Source organism: Xiphophorus maculatus, chromosome 20, assembly GCF_002775205.1.
Source record: "Xiphophorus maculatus strain JP 163 A chromosome 20, X_maculatus-5.0-male, whole genome shotgun sequence".
NCBI lineage: Eukaryota > Metazoa > Chordata > Actinopteri > Cyprinodontiformes > Poeciliidae > Xiphophorus > Xiphophorus maculatus.
In genome coordinates, this window is record NC_036462.1 from 29,845,870 (window position 1) to 29,861,427 (window position 15,558).

General features: G+C 40.8%; 1 protein-coding gene across 1 annotated transcript in view; it reads left to right on the forward strand.

The window, feature by feature from the left end:
* camkv (CaM kinase like vesicle associated) overlaps window positions 1–15,558 on the forward strand; it is a 45,403-nt gene that overhangs the window by 24,112 nt on the left and 5,733 nt on the right. The window contains exons 2-5 of the mRNA XM_023325755.1: window positions 12,976–13,083; window positions 13,152–13,283; window positions 14,459–14,533; window positions 15,166–15,304. Of these exons, the coding sequence (XP_023181523.1) occupies window positions 12,989–13,083; window positions 13,152–13,283; window positions 14,459–14,533; window positions 15,166–15,304 (441 nt within the window). The 5' untranslated portion in view covers window positions 12,976–12,988. The remainder of the gene's footprint in view (window positions 1–12,975; window positions 13,084–13,151; window positions 13,284–14,458; window positions 14,534–15,165; window positions 15,305–15,558) is intronic.

A 15,558-nucleotide genomic window follows, 5' to 3' on the forward strand; every position in this document is an offset into this window, starting at 1 on the left:
TATCTACTCAGCTACCACACCGTTCAGCCTGGGGATGAATTGTCAGCAGATGTTTTATAAAAAAAAAAAACATCAGACATCGACTGCTGGAATCTAATGTGTGTGTTGAGTGTGAACAGAAGGAACCTTGGGTATCTGCTGGAGGTGAACAAGTGGTCGTTCAGTGGTAAATGGATGGTACATCAATAATCATCAATAATCGCCGGATATTTTCGCTGCTGACTAAACTTGTAGGCTGACATGGAGATGAGTCAGTTTGATTAATTTTGAGTTATTTTCAAAGCGCTGGTAGCGTTTACTGGAATATTAGATATCAGCATGTTACTTAAAGTTAAAAAATTCTTAAATTCACTTTAAATTTAATTTACATTTAATTCTTGAGACTGTTTAGAAATCACTTTTTAATTATGAAAATGGATTCCAGTGAAGAAACCAAAACATAAACAAACAATGAAACAAACACTTACTGAAGAGAAAGTATTAAAGTAGCAGGTTTAAAGTTTATAATTCTACAAGTATCTTTCTCTGACATTTAAATGAAGTACATTTTGATTATTTTTCCCCAGATAATGTCTGATGGAACATGAACTTCCATTCGAGAGCCACCTTTGGTTCGCCAGCGTGCGGAAGAAGATTAGGGCCACTGAAAAAACACAAAGAATTCTGACTTTCAAATTTGACTTTAGTATCAGAATTTTGTCCTTTTTCTCTGATTTGTATCTTTTTTCTCACAATGCTGAGATTAAAAGAGCACTCCACCCCAGGGTTCCTCCACACAGCTCCTCAAGACTAGTGGCAGCAACAGTTAGCAAACGCCTGGTGAAGCTGAGAGTCTGCTGAGCTTATCATCCAAACTACAACGCTACTAAGAACGGTTCATTTTTTTAATTAAAGGTTTTATTAGCTCTAGTGGCCTTTATTTGAAAGTAGTTTGACAGGAAAGAGGCTAATGACAGATGGGGAAGACGTGCCGCAAATGTCGCCAGGCCGAGAGTCGAACCTGTGACCACCACCACGAGGACTAGGGCCTCAATACGTGGGCTGTGCTTTGCCCCTGCTCCACCACAGCACCCCCGGTTGATGCTGTTCTTAGGAACAGCTTGTCAGTGAAGAGCTGTTCCTAAGCCGCAACAAGCCCTGTTGCGACAACTTGCTGAAGAGGGAGTGTCAGAAGTAGTAGGAGGTTCTTAAAGAGACAGAAGCCCAATTGGAATGCGTCAGACATGGCTAAGAAGCAAAGTCAAATTTCTTTTAAGTAATTTTTATACTTACAGCGTTTTTATAAGAGCTGAAGGTAACATATTTACTTGACTGTGGTATAAATTGGCTAAATATGCCTGTAAAATACATAACACTGCCCCTTTAAACTAGTGGACCAGAGTTGTTTTTTGACTCCAGTCGGGTTTTATGCGCTTCTTTGACTCTAAACTCTAAGGCAACAATAAGACAGGTCGCAGATGTAGCCTAAGGTGATGGACAGGCATAATTTTTTTTTTTTAATAAAGTCTCTTAATCACGGCACAGTAAACCGGGTCGAGGTTCTCTCCTCCTCGGATCACGATCTTTGAACCTCTGCCTTCAGAGAGAAGAACAGAGATGTTTACAGCAGTTTGTTAGCGTTGCTTCGCCAACAACAGGAGCTCCTAAAAACAAGCGGAGCAGAAAGTACTGCAGACTGAGATTAAGCCGTGTCTGATGCATCTCGGCTGCATAATGTTGTTACGTGTGAGAGGACGTGCTGTGAGCAGCATGCCGTTCCTACTCCACTGATTTCACAGCAGTAGCTTGGTTGAGAATTGTGCATTTGTTTCTTTTCCATCAGGAACATTACTTAAGAGCTGAGGTTTGATTTTACTGTGTCAGGTGTTTTGAGGTTTTTATTCAAACCTATATTTGATTTTCCTTCCACTTCACTGTTGCGCTCTACTTGGTATTTGGTTAATCACCTGAAATCCTGACAAGACATTTTTGATTTGTGATTGATTATTGATTTCTATGGCTTTCAATAACAACTAACTAGGTGACCTCATCACAAGAAAAGACAATAATAGGATCCAACAGTAGAAATAAGGAAAAAACATTTTTGTTAAATGTCTGCCAGAAAAAAACACTTAAAAGGCAGTATTATCAAAAATTTACATTTTTTAGCTTTACATCATCTGTTAATGTTACTCCCTCATCAAAAAAAAAAAATATATATATATAGACCTGGAGTTCATTCTTTCATGCATTTTTGAGAAATCCTTCCATCTCCATGGCAACCATTCAGCTGTGCAAAACGCCTGGGTAGAGCTAGCTCCGCCTTTCTTCTCTAATAAACCCTCAGCACTGGAGCTTTTCTGGTTGAATTCCCCAAATCTGATCAGCAATGTAATAGGCTGGTGGCTGCTAAAGAAAATCCTTTTTTGCTGAAATCTTTAATTTTTTTTTTTTTTTTACTTTCTGGAATGTGATACACTACATTAAATAAAAAATATCCACACAGAAGACCTAAGATGCCCTCCGGAAATGCAAGCACAGCTTACTATTACTATTCAAGCGGTTGTGGCAGAGTCAGCTTATCTGCTGGTTTGAGTCGCTTTAATAATTGATGTGACCCAACCGCATATTCACCGTATCTGCATGACTTGCAGGCGTTGCATGCAAAACGCAGCACTTCTTTAGGTAAGGGTTGAACTGAGAGGGCGTTTGTCACAAAACTATTTTCAAACCACCAATGATAACACCGGGTTACAAAAAACATTCTTTGGAAGTAGTCTGTGTTTTTTCAACTGGGTTAGGATTATTTTGCACCGCCGAATCCTAAAGTGACCTCCATTTTTCTCAGTCAGGTTTTTATTCTAATTTGATTTAGAGAAACCTGATCTTCTGCCTAAAGTGATGACATTTTTGTGACTTTATCAGTTCATTTCTGTTAATATTTCTCATCCAAAAAAGGTTTTAGGAGAAAAAAAAAGTTTTCTAACAGAGTGTGTTAATTAAATGTTACAAACTTGGATTTCTGTAAATTGAATAATAAACACTGATAGGGGTAATTACATGTAAATCAAACATTTCGTCTTCATTGTGTAAAATTTTCCGTCCCTTTTCTGTCCTGATGGAGTCTCTCCTCCTGCTGTTCACTCACTGATCCAGATTCTCAGGAAAGCGATCCAGATGTGAGAACAAGTCGTGCATTTTCAGGGTTTCCCTCAGTGCACTATAAGCCTGGGGGGCCACCAGGCTTTACTTGTGATCCCACCAGGCTAAGCATTGCTTGTTTTAAGTCTTAAGCCTTTTAAAAATGTTTGCATTTTTAAAAAGATTTTAGAGTTGGTGTTCAGGTATTAATCTTCCAATCTTTTAATAACACATAATTATCAAGTGATATTTTAAAATTTCCTGTCAACTTTAAACATTTTTTTAACTCAATAACATGATGGGCTGCTGAATGAATGACTGCCCTAGCAGCCAACCACCGGGCACTAGTCATGTTGCATCCATAGTTCAGAAAGTTGACCTGATTGAGCAAATCCAATGTGATTTTTTTTTTATTCAGCTCATCAAAATGACCCTAAGAAAGTTGAAAAACCCCAGATAATTTTTATTGGGGATGTTGACCAGTGTAACTGAGGTTGCAGAACTTTGACCAAACTGATCAGAGAAGATTATTAGGAGTTTGGTTGCGTCGCCTCTTGCTGCAAGAAACTGACCTGAAATCTGCACTGAATGTATTCAGTCAGGAGCCGCTGCAGTATTTTCTCATAAGAATAATGCTGCAGTGTAATTCAGACGGAGAGCAAAGCTCGGAATGAGCGATGACACAAACGGCGCGATTGTTCCTAAAAGGTGCCTTAATGGTTTAATGTCCCTGGCTCAGAACAGAACCCCCATTCTTCAGCGCCGTCTGACAAAATGAGGGCTGTATTACGTCCTTTGGAGATTTGTGTTTTCTGTGAGGCCCGCGCTGACACCGACAGGCGGGACGGTTCACTGAACTGGGATTAGGCGAGGGCTGAGCAGAGGAGGCTGGTAATTATTAGTGCTCTGCCAAAGCCGCCATGCTTCTGCTCCGAGCGCGCCGCCAAGCAGGCACCGCGGGACTCGGCAGTTTCTTCGACACAAGAAAGACATGAATCACCAGCCCAGCGAGACAAGCAGAGGAAAAAGAGACCGCCAGACATGAATAATTAACTCGACTATGTATTCGCCCACTTTTTAAAAATCTTTGCCACCATCTTTATTCCGATCCAACAATGAAGGCAGCTTTCTGTCTCTTGTTGTGCTGGTTTGGCTTAGTGTTCAGGTCCGTATTCCTCCGCTGAGCCGCCAAAAGCTGAAACGGCAAAAAATAAGAATAAATAAAAAATGTTATATCCTGCATTCAAACTTTAATCAGCGCTATAAAGAACCCTAGAGACTGGGAATGCAAACTTTTATGTCAGTGCTCCCATGAAGCTATTTCTTCTTGAAGTCAGAAGTTGAAAGAAATATAAATTCACATGAGGTACTGTAATGATGCAGAAGGATGAAGTCACTGAATGAAGTTTTTTGTGTAAGGGCACTGAAATAATGTAGCTTGGACCTCATAATGTAAAATATGTAAAGATGTGTTACTCTACTTCTGGTGCCCCATTTTGTCTTTACAGTTAGTTAATAAACACAGCTTTCTGTCAAATCAAAGGAATTTATTCTCTTCATCTAAGTTAAAATGTAATGCAAAAGTATTCATTAACCTTTTCATATTTTATCTTGTTACAACGGCAACAAACCAATTAAATAGGTAGCATGAAGCAGGCTAAAAAATCTCAAACAGGAATCATATCATGCCATGATCTACAGTAAACAAATATAAGACCAGAGGAGAAATATCTGTTCCTACACATGTGTACATATGAAATCCTTTCATTTGGAAAGAGCTGCAGAATCCATTTCTAAAGCATTTGAACTACTGTGAACCACAGTAGGAATTGTTCATCTGATAATCCATTATCTTCTGCTTAATCTAGGATTGAGTTGCAGAGGCAGCAACCTAACTTGGGAAACCCCGACTTTCTTCTCCCAAGCCACTTGGGCCAACTTCTCTGGGAGAATACCAAGGCAGAGCGACATAGTCCCTGCAACGTGTCCTGGATCTTCATCTGGGTCTACTAGACCAGAGGATGTAGAGCTGGTTCAATGTTTGAAAATCACACTGTTCCTCCTGAATCCTAGGCTCGACTATCCAGTGGATGATCCTCCCTGAGTAGACTTAGGAGATGTTAGGAGGTGATCTCTATAGTTGGAATACACATTGCGGTCCCACTTTTTAAACCAGGGGACCACTACCACCCAGGTCTGCCAGTCCAGGGGAACCACTCCCTATGTCCATGCGATGTTGCGGATGGGCATCAACCAAAGCACCCCTACAACGTTCAGAGCCTAAAGGAACTCCGGACAAATACCATTACATCCACCCCTGGGACCTTGCCACCAACAATCGGAACCATTACTCACAAAAGAAAGAAACAAGGAACGGTGGGGACCCATAACCAGGGTACCCAGCCTATCCAAATTACTCCAATAGCCCGTCAACTACTCATCCAGGAGGTCACAAAGAACCCAGAAACGCATCTAACGCACTGGAGTTCAGTTCAAGGCTTTAACTTGCCTCAGTTAAAGTCAGTATGAAAGACAATGTTCAAAAAAGTCATCCATAGGAAAGTTCAACGGCAAAAACAACTGCAGACCAGGAAGAACAGCAGCTCATCTTCCAAACATCTGTCATGTTCCGTGTTTTTCTGTGTGTTTATTTCGAGTTTTCTGTGTCTCCGTGTTGTCCTGTTCTCCCCTCGATTACTCCCAGGTGTTTCTCGTTCCCTAATTACCCCCTGTGTGTCTGTGTCTTTGTCGGGTCCTTGTCTAATGTGCGCTCAGTCCTTCGTGTTGCCCTTTCTTTATACCAGTTGCTACCGACGTTGAGCCCTGGCTTCCGCTCAGTCATGCTGCCTGTGTTGTTTGGACTTGTTTTTGACTGTGTTTGACTTTATTTATCATTAAAACAACCATTAATCATCTCAACCTGGGTCTACAGCATTTGCCTCACCACCTTCACACCAGACCAGGATGACAACATCCCGATGATCCCAAGACTCATTATCCTGTAGAGTGATAAGACAAAGATTTTTTCAAAGATGTCCCACCCATTAAATCTGGGGTAAATCTACACAGAAATTAAGGGTGGGGTTGGGGAAAAACTATCATACTAAATACCAAACATGCATGGTAGATTAATGGTCTGGGGATGCTTTACTGCTTTACTGCTTCAGGACCTGGTTGACATGCCGTAATTGATAGAATCATAAATTCTGCTCTGCTGTCTTAAATCCTGAAAGCAAATGTCTGGCCATCAATTTATGACCAGAAGCTGAGGAACTCTGGGGTTTTGCAACAGATTAGGGTCTTGAAGTACACCAGCAGGTCCACCTCTGAATGACACACACACACGAAGAAGCAAAGTTAAGGCTTTGGAGTTGCCTGGTAAAGTCTTCAATTAGAAACCAGAAAGCCTTCCAGTTGTGGCTCAAAACAGTTCTGTAAAGAACAATGGACCAGTATTTCTCCACATCGATATAAAACACTCATTGGCAGCAACAGCCATACTTTTCAAATATGGCCAAGTTGGTGGGAATATACTTTTTTCCCCCTTTAATAAATAAACTCATCATTCGTATTCATTGCCCCCATTGCAATACATACAACATCGCTTTCTTGAACGGTTTCCCTCATAATAGCAGAAAGTCGATGAGAGCCATCCTTCTTCTGCCGTCCGCTGCGGAGATTTATGCGACTGTTGCCACGCCGTGTGCTGACCTTATTTTCTTTTCAGCCGATGGCGAAAGCGCTCTCATGGCTCTCGTGGGAAATATCAGGAAATCAGAAGATATTAAAGCAAAATTAATGTCAAAGACGTTTGTTTCCTAGTAGCTGCAGAGGTTCTCCGACTGGAGCTGAGGTCACAGCTAATCTCAGGATGGCAGGATGATAAGTAGAGGGTCCGGTGTGTCGCTCTTGAAGGCTGCCAGGAGGTCAGTTTAAAAGAATTATTAGCTTACTTGTACAAACACTCATTTAAGACTTGAAACAATAAAGCCCTGCCCAGTTTTAGAGATGAGTTCTAATACTGTAAGGGCCGTACTACTATATTCATGTTTCGATTTTTGCAGTAACCACTGAATTGTGTTTAAATCCAAGCAGAAGATTAAAGCAGGAAAATAAGATCAAACTCTTATTAGTTTAATGTAACAATCGTCAGATTGTTGAGCAAGGTTCTGTTAAGGGAAGAAAATCCCTTGTTTGGTGAAGAGAATGCAAGAATCTGTGAGTTATAGTAAACGCTCACTCAACACCTCCAACCTTTCTGGCATATATTCAGAATGAATTCAAAGTATTTTCTAACTAGAGAAACATAGAGCAACGTCTCACTCGCTGTTTCCATCAACCATAGAATATTAGCAGAATATTCATACTGGAAATGCAGCTACTGTTGAGTCTGTCTTGTTTTTCTATACCTGGGGTAAATCATGCTATAATGCCACCTTCCTTTTAATCCAGCAATTTTCTCGCCGGCAGCTTCAACCTCCAGGAAAAGGAGGCTGAATTTGGCGCAACACCAATGATCTTCCTGAGTGGAACACGTACTCGAAATGTTTCAGATTTTCAGAATAACCGTCTCATTAGGAAAAAGTTATATTTGAATGGTTTACGTGAACAACATATTGTTGATTCTTAGGTAGCTAATCGCACCTGTAACCTACGTTGTGTGTCTGTTTTGAGCGTGTGTTTCTCGCAGGAAGTGAACGTTTGCTTCCCACCTCCATTTTCTCCCATAGCAATCACTGGAATTTGTGTAAAAAAAAAAAAAAAATCATCCAATGCAAACATGACTGCAGTAAAAGTTAATACAATAGCATTAGCTGTGACATGTTTGAGATGAATTTTAACTTGGTGCAAGTTTATTTGAATGTTGGACCTGGTGACACGTGGCTTTATTTACTGTGTAAAAATACGTCAACATGACGGCACTTTAAGCAGAAAAGAACCTCTATGGATTTTAGTCTGTTTTGTAGAAGTCTTTCTTTTTTATCAGGGAGTGCTCTGCTTTCCCAGATACTATGGTGTTTTAGCTTAAAGCTATTCGGGGGGGGGGATGAAATTCTCTGAGGTAATTTAGCTGAGTTTCACTCCTTTAAACACACTGATTCAGTTGACAGAGGGAAGGAATCTTGCAGCAATAATAAAGTAAAAGCTAAAACAAAACACCAACAGGAAAGATATATAAAACATACTGTTAATATAACGTTGCTGACAGGCAGACTGACAAATATGTAATATATAAAAGGTTCCTTTTGACTCCAGCAGCTTGCAGGCTCACCATGACAACAGCTGAAAACTTTGAATGAAATGTTTATCAGATGGTAAAGACCTTGACGGGCTCCGTGAAAGTAGTTGCACAGAACCACTGATACTTTTACACTCAGACTGATGTTAGAATCTCTTTAGAGTACTACTTTGAAATGGTATTACTACCGAATTTGTACTCTTGTAGTTTATTGTCCAGGGTCATAAAAATATTTTTAAAAAAAAACGTTTTATGATTGGTGGAAGGTAACAGTTGATCTATTTTCCCTTTGTACGGAAATTTAAAAAATGTGGTTTGATGATGAAAAAACTAACAGAGTTTACCCTGGAAGTCAGAAATATGATTACCAACCTGGGTTGAGAACTGACACATTCACTTGTGTACAAAATAAAAAGGTAAGGCGAACTGACGCAACCCTGGGGGGCCACTGTGCTGCTTAACTTAGAATCAGAGAGAACTGAATTGTATTTTACTTGCTGAGACCTTTTGAATAAAAAAGAATAATACCACTTAGTTAAAAAAAGATTATTAAATCAGGTTTAATATGCTGCAAAACAGAGTTATGAAAGCTCTGGAGTCGCCACTGTCCTGCGCCTGGCGTACCACAGCTTGTGAACCGTGAAAGTCGTGAATCCTGTGCAAACAGAACCTGCCTCTGAAAACACCTCCACCAGTCCTGGAGGATTTTATTTCATTGGACCAATGCAGCGGGTTGCTTCATTTCATAGAGGCTTACCACCCAAAATAACTTATTTCTATAAGATGCATTTCCATATCATATCACCGCTGCAGGTAGACTAATCCCCCTCACCGCTGCTTGAAAAAAAATCTTGACAGTGCATATTTTGCACTGCATTTACCCTAATCCGAAACATTGCTAAGCAATTCAAGAGCTTCCAACCCGATGTCGGAGAAGAAGGAGCCCCAAACATTTCGCCATCGTTTTCTGAGCCCTACGGCCTCACCGTTCCCGTAGAGACCAGATGGGGGACCGAGTTGCCCCCGCGGGTTGACCGGGTCACATTCTGTGCCGCAACGCATTACGAGTCATTGACTGGCGCTCCCGAGGGGGGATAGCAGTCAGAACTTAGTGCTCTAATGTTGCTGATGGTGGTTGCTTTAAATGGAGCCATTATCCTGCCTCCATTACATGACATGGCCAGCACCCCGCTACTGGAAAATGTTCACTTATTGCACAGCTTCCAACGAGCTCTGTGTTTTAAAAAGAAGAAAATAAAATAAGAGCGGCTTTAAGCGTCTTATCAAACACGAGAATGTTTCTCTTTAACTTTACACGATCGCTATTACCTCGTAAAGGAAGTTCAAAGAAATTCAAGCAAAAATGAAGAATTTATTTCCAGAAAATTAGAAAGTTGCAGCGCTGTCAGACCTCAAATAAAGGAAAGAAAACAAGTTCATGTTCATTTAGAGACAACAACACTAATGTTTTAACTCAGGAAGAGTTCAGGAATCAACATTTGGTGGAATAAACAGGAGGTTTTCAGAGGGGTTCAGTGCAGTGGGCTCTTCATTTGGCTCATATCATTCATTTTCTGAATATAAGCAATACTCGAGTGTTTAAAAACAATAAAGTCATAGTAGTTTTCTTTTGGGGGGAACAAAGTGGAGTTGCTGACAAAAGGGACATGTTAAACTTTGCATCATCAGTTCATTCCTGGTTACTGTAATTAGCATTAACCCTATTTTTGATTGAATAGGGCACCAAAACAGTCCCCAGCCCAGGGCCCCATATCCCTGTAAATCTGGCCCTGTATTTCGTTAGTGTATGGTTTCTACAGCTGCCATATCTGCTCAGATCCCCCAGCTTGAGCTGAATTGTCTGATGTACAGCTGAACCAAAGGTCAGCCTCTCGCTCTGTGACTGCACGACGCGGACTCAGGCCTCGTCTGAGAGAGAGACGGTGGACAGTAGTCGCCTCGCTCCGGCCCGAGCGGCTTCCTTCGCCGAGCCTCGTTCATCCAGATTGGATTGGGATGTGGTGCTGCGGCGCCGCCGTGAACAGATTGCCACGTTATGCTACACTTCTCATGCTGGCTGTGCTTATTTACATTCAAGCATCCATCACCCAGAGTGTCAGTGCAGATGGTTGTTGAAAAGGAAAAGGCTAAGAAATGAATAGACACATACACACACACACATATATATATATACTGTATATATATATATATATATATATATATATATATATATATATATATATATATATATATATATATATATATATATATATATATATATATATATATATATATATTTTTTTTTTTTTTTTTTTTTTTTTTTTACCCCAAATTCCCTCTAGGAAAATCTGCTGTGCTGAAGTTTTTCAGTGCTGCTTTGCTTTACATACAAACACCTTCAGCAATCCGATGCTTATCAGTGAAGTGCTGTGCTGTGCAGCTTTTGAGAGATATTAGTATTATTTATTTATTTATTTATTTATTTATTTATTTATTTATTCTTATTCCAGGACAAATGCCTGATACTTGGTACTTGCTGTTTAGGAAATGTGTTCTTAAGTCTTCAGTCGGGTTCACATGAACAACATGTTCCAACTACGTTGTTAATAAATGTAAGAATGATAAAATAAAATAAAAAAACATTCTCTTGGAAGACGTAGTAAGAGCAAACCTCACCTTGTATGAAGGACTGTGGGGGAGAAGTGGAGAGTGAAGAATGTGAATAATATGGACTGAAATAGGGCATGTTAATGTTCACTTGATCAGTAGCATCACATTAGTTGGAAATATTCCCATGTTAGAACTATGCATTTTGGTGTAGTTCATACATGATACGCTGAAGTGGTAGTAAAAATGAGAAATAAAACTGAAAAGTGCGGCATGCATTTGTATTCAGCCCCTTTGAGATTATCTTTTGCAACCCCTTCATAAGCTCCGCCAGTTTCTCTGCGTATCAGTCTTCCTTTTCTTTTGAACTTTGACTATTTTATATTTTTGTATCTGTCAAAAATATAACAGATATGTTATATCTGTTAGATAACAAATATATCTGTGGCTGCCGCCAAAAGAAATCAAACGTTAGGTTCAGTTTATTATTCAAAGTAGTTTAAAAAGTTTCTCTCTAAGGAAACCCAGCAGACTGCATCCAGTCGCTGATTTGCGGCATTCACTCTACCTGGACCAACACGTTGCGACAGAAGACATTGTTGTGTCATGACGCTGCCACTGCCATGTTCTACCATGGCAGACTACAGTATTCTTCGATTTATTCTATCTATTCTTTCACAAAGCTGTCATTTTTTTAATAAATCGCAGATTGCTGTCCTCACTTACCTGAGCTTTGGATTTCTACAGCTCTCCCAGAGTAGCTTGTTAAAAACCGACCCTTTGTTTTGCTTTTTTTTGTTTGTTTGTTTGTTGCAGTAATAGAAGCACAAGAATGGCCTCGACCATTTGGAAATGATTTCTTGCTGGGGGCGTGGACTCTGCTAAAGTTTTAAAAAATTGCATCTGATTTTACCCAATCGCTAGCATTTCCCTGTGATGTATTCAACCATGAAGGAAGTTACGCTGTGAAGCTGAAAACTACATCCAAAATTAGACTTTTGTTAAAACCCATGGATCAACATGGACTGAGTGGATCTGTTCACTTCCTCCGCTGCCATTTCCAAACTACAATCATACACAAGCAGACTGCAATTCTAAACAGTGCAGAAAATTGACCTCATCATTCACCACAAGTCCTTCTGTTCACTGATTGGCCAGGATGAAATCCAGCTCAATGGGAGAAATCCCAGACGGTGCTCTGACGGGAGATGAGAATTGAGCGGAATTGCGTAGAAAGAGAATTTGCCCGGCTAGTCGAAGAATAACCACGGTCTGGCTCCAGACCTCAGTTTGCAAGTTAGATGTTCAAGACAGGCCAGTTAAGAGAAAGGATTTGATTTGGGATCATCAACTTCTCTGGATGCTAAAGTTTCCAAGAGTCACAAACAGAACAATGATCCCAAACAGAGCAACAGAATGGCCGACAAAGACAAGATTAGGATGAAGGCATGAATCAGTGAAAAGACATGCAGCGAACACCTCAGAGAGAGCCGCACACACCAGAGTCTGGGAAGAAATTTTAATGAGCTGCCGCAGTAGTTCACGGATTTCTGACTGATGAACATCTCTTTATCTTGTCCCGTACTTGTATTGTTCCCGGTTGTTTAGAAATGCAGTAATAGAAACACTAGAATGCTTTCTTGCGGTCCCTGCTCCCCGACTTTTCTCGCCGTCTGCCCGCAGAGAGAAATTTGTCAGGCTATCGCTCTGAGGAAAAGATGACGGCGCAGAGCTGAGGGACTGAAGCCGATATCGTCTTGTGTTTTTTTTTTTGTGTCTTTCTTTTTTAATACTACAGGATTATGGAAAGCTTGGCTACAGAAAGTTAAATGAGACAAAATGCTGCATTAAAACTGCCTCTGGTGGCCTACGTCGTATGGTAGCGTTCTCAGCATAAAAGAAAAGGAAAAAACAGTTTTCTTTTCTTTTTTGCAAAGTCATCATACAAAGTATCACAATGCAGTTGGAGGCTCTGAAGTTTTCCCGTCTTCTGTCCCTGTCGTTCCCAGGTCGGGCGTGGCCATGCCATTTGGCTGTTTAACGGTTGGGGAAAAGAAGGAATACCACAATCCTTCGGACGTGACGGATAAATATGACCTGGGTCAGATTGTTAAATCGTGAGTATCTTTAAGTCTGCCTTATTGTGGTGTAGAGATGCGTTTTAACACCAAACGCTTCTTTTCAGGGAGGAGTTCTGTGAGATCTTTAGGGCCAAGGACAAAGCCACCATGAAAATGTACACGTGTAAGAAATTCCTGAAGAAAGACGGGAGGAAAGTCCGGAAGGCTGCCAAAAATGAGATCCTCATCTTGAAGATGTGAGTTGTTGTTTTTTTTTATTGGACAGTGTTAAGTTTTGTCAAATTGTTGTTGTTTTTTTTCCTTTTTAAATAGCATTTTTAAGCAAGATAATAAAAAGTGAATAGAAAGAAGCAGCTCAAAGTGAAAAAGTTAACATCTAAACTTGTTTTTTTTATCTAAATCGGTTTTCCTGATTATCTGGCATTCAGTAAATCCTGCTTTAGCATAATCTTATTGAACTATTTGTTGCTGACAGAGAGATAAGTGTGTTATTTTCTCTTTCTGAGGACTTTGCGAACACATCCACATTTCTAAAATTGCTGATTTTGCAGCACCTTTGAAAGTCTTTTATTTTGAAACAAAAAGCAGTCCGTACAATTTAGGGGGGGGAAAAATTAAGTAAGGCAAAACAAATCATCAAGGAAAAAAAAAGAACACATTCATCACAAAGTAGACAGTCAATTGTTCCAATATTTTAAAAAGCTAGAAGTATCTGATATTATTGTTGTCAGCGCTCTTACTTTTAAGTTGTTTGATCAAATCTAAGTGGCACATGAATTTATACATGTGAGAAATGAAAAAAGTTGGGATTTTCTTATTTATTTATTTTTTACGCCGAGTTGCAGGGATTGGTTCGATTGAATGAGTTGGGCTGAAACAACCTTTACATGTTCAAACATGGTATAGAGAACATTTCTGCAAAGCATCATTTTCCTTCAATACAAAATGCTTTTCTTTATATTCGTCTATTACAAGGGGAATGAAGTTTTCTTTCCCTCTCACCGTTGTTTTTTCAAACCTCCTGATGTTTTAATTACAGTTATGAATCAGTAACACCGATCAGGGCCCGGCGCGCAGCATAAACGTCCCAACACGTGATTTTTCTCTCCCTGAATGACTCCTCTGGGTTCATTCAGGACTCAGCCGCTGCGCGTCTAAATCTCCTTCTGCGCTCACGAAGGAAACCGCTTGTCACCTCCGAAGAGGTGGCAGAGAAAATACACGACTTTTTATTCCGTTTGCTCTCTGTAACTCAGGCGAGGCTGATCCGCTTCGTGCCAGGGAGTTCAGCAAAAACATTGGTGCTGAATAATAAACGTCGTAAATTACATTCTTGAACTGCGGTTTCCTCGCCTTGCTGCTTTGGCTCATCGAATGACATCGGTCTCTCCCTGCCTTCTGCCTTCCTCAGGGTGAAGCATCCCAACATCCTCCAGCTGGTTGACGTCTTCGAGACCAAAAAGGAGTACTTCCTCTTCCTGGAGCTGTGAGTTTAGACGTCTGATGGGGGGGTGGGGATTAAAAGGCTTCCAGCTCGTCTCTACCCCCACCGAGCCGCTTCTGTAGATGGAGCGCTCCTGGGGGAACGGGCCCCGGTGTTGCTCGGGGCCCGAGCGGATTCCGAGAGACCGGCTCTCGGCTCCGCATCATTTGGTATTCAGATGCGATCGCTTCGGTCGCTCCGTTCTCTTCTTCCCCAATCTCTCCCACCCCCCGGTTTTGGGGGAATTGGGTGCATTTCTGTGGAAATTCTAAATGTGGAAATGAATGTTTCCCACTGAGAAGACCTGAGGGATTTTTTTGGTTATGCAGAAAATTCAGCAAACAAGAGTCATCCGCGGGGAAATGATAATTATCAGTCACCCCGTGGACGATCCTCCGTTCTTAGAAAGACAGAAATACCTTCTCGTAGCTGAAGTCGGTTTTTCTGAGTTCTCTAAATTACGAGGAGCTTCTCTCACGTTTATTTGTCTGATTTTCTTTGACTTTATTGCTTTTGTTTTTGAGTGGCAAATGAACTGAAGAAGAAAGGGAAAAAAAAAGGTAAAGCAAAATGTAGCTGGCTTGCAGAAATGAACAAAGCTTTGATTGAAGTTTTTTCTGCCCACCTCTCCGCAGCGCGACAGGCAGAGAGGTGTTCGACTGGATCCTGGACCAGGGCTACTACTCGGAGCGGGACACCAGCAACGTGGTGCGGCAGGTCCTGGAGGCCGTGGCCTACCTGCACTCCCTGCACATCGTTCACAGAAACCTGAAGGTAATGGCTCAGCGGCAACACTGAGAAAACACTGAACCCTTACCACGTATTCTTTTGGTTTGGTTTCCACTGCAGACATTTCTGTACGCTTGAAATAAGACAAAACAAACCTACAAATAACCTTTTGAGCAAGATACAGGAGCTTGTTTTAAGTCAATAATTCCTTAATATGGATGATAACATATTTATTCCACAGCCAGATTATTTCACTGGCAGGATGGGAATAATGTGATGGGAATAATCTGATAGTGGAA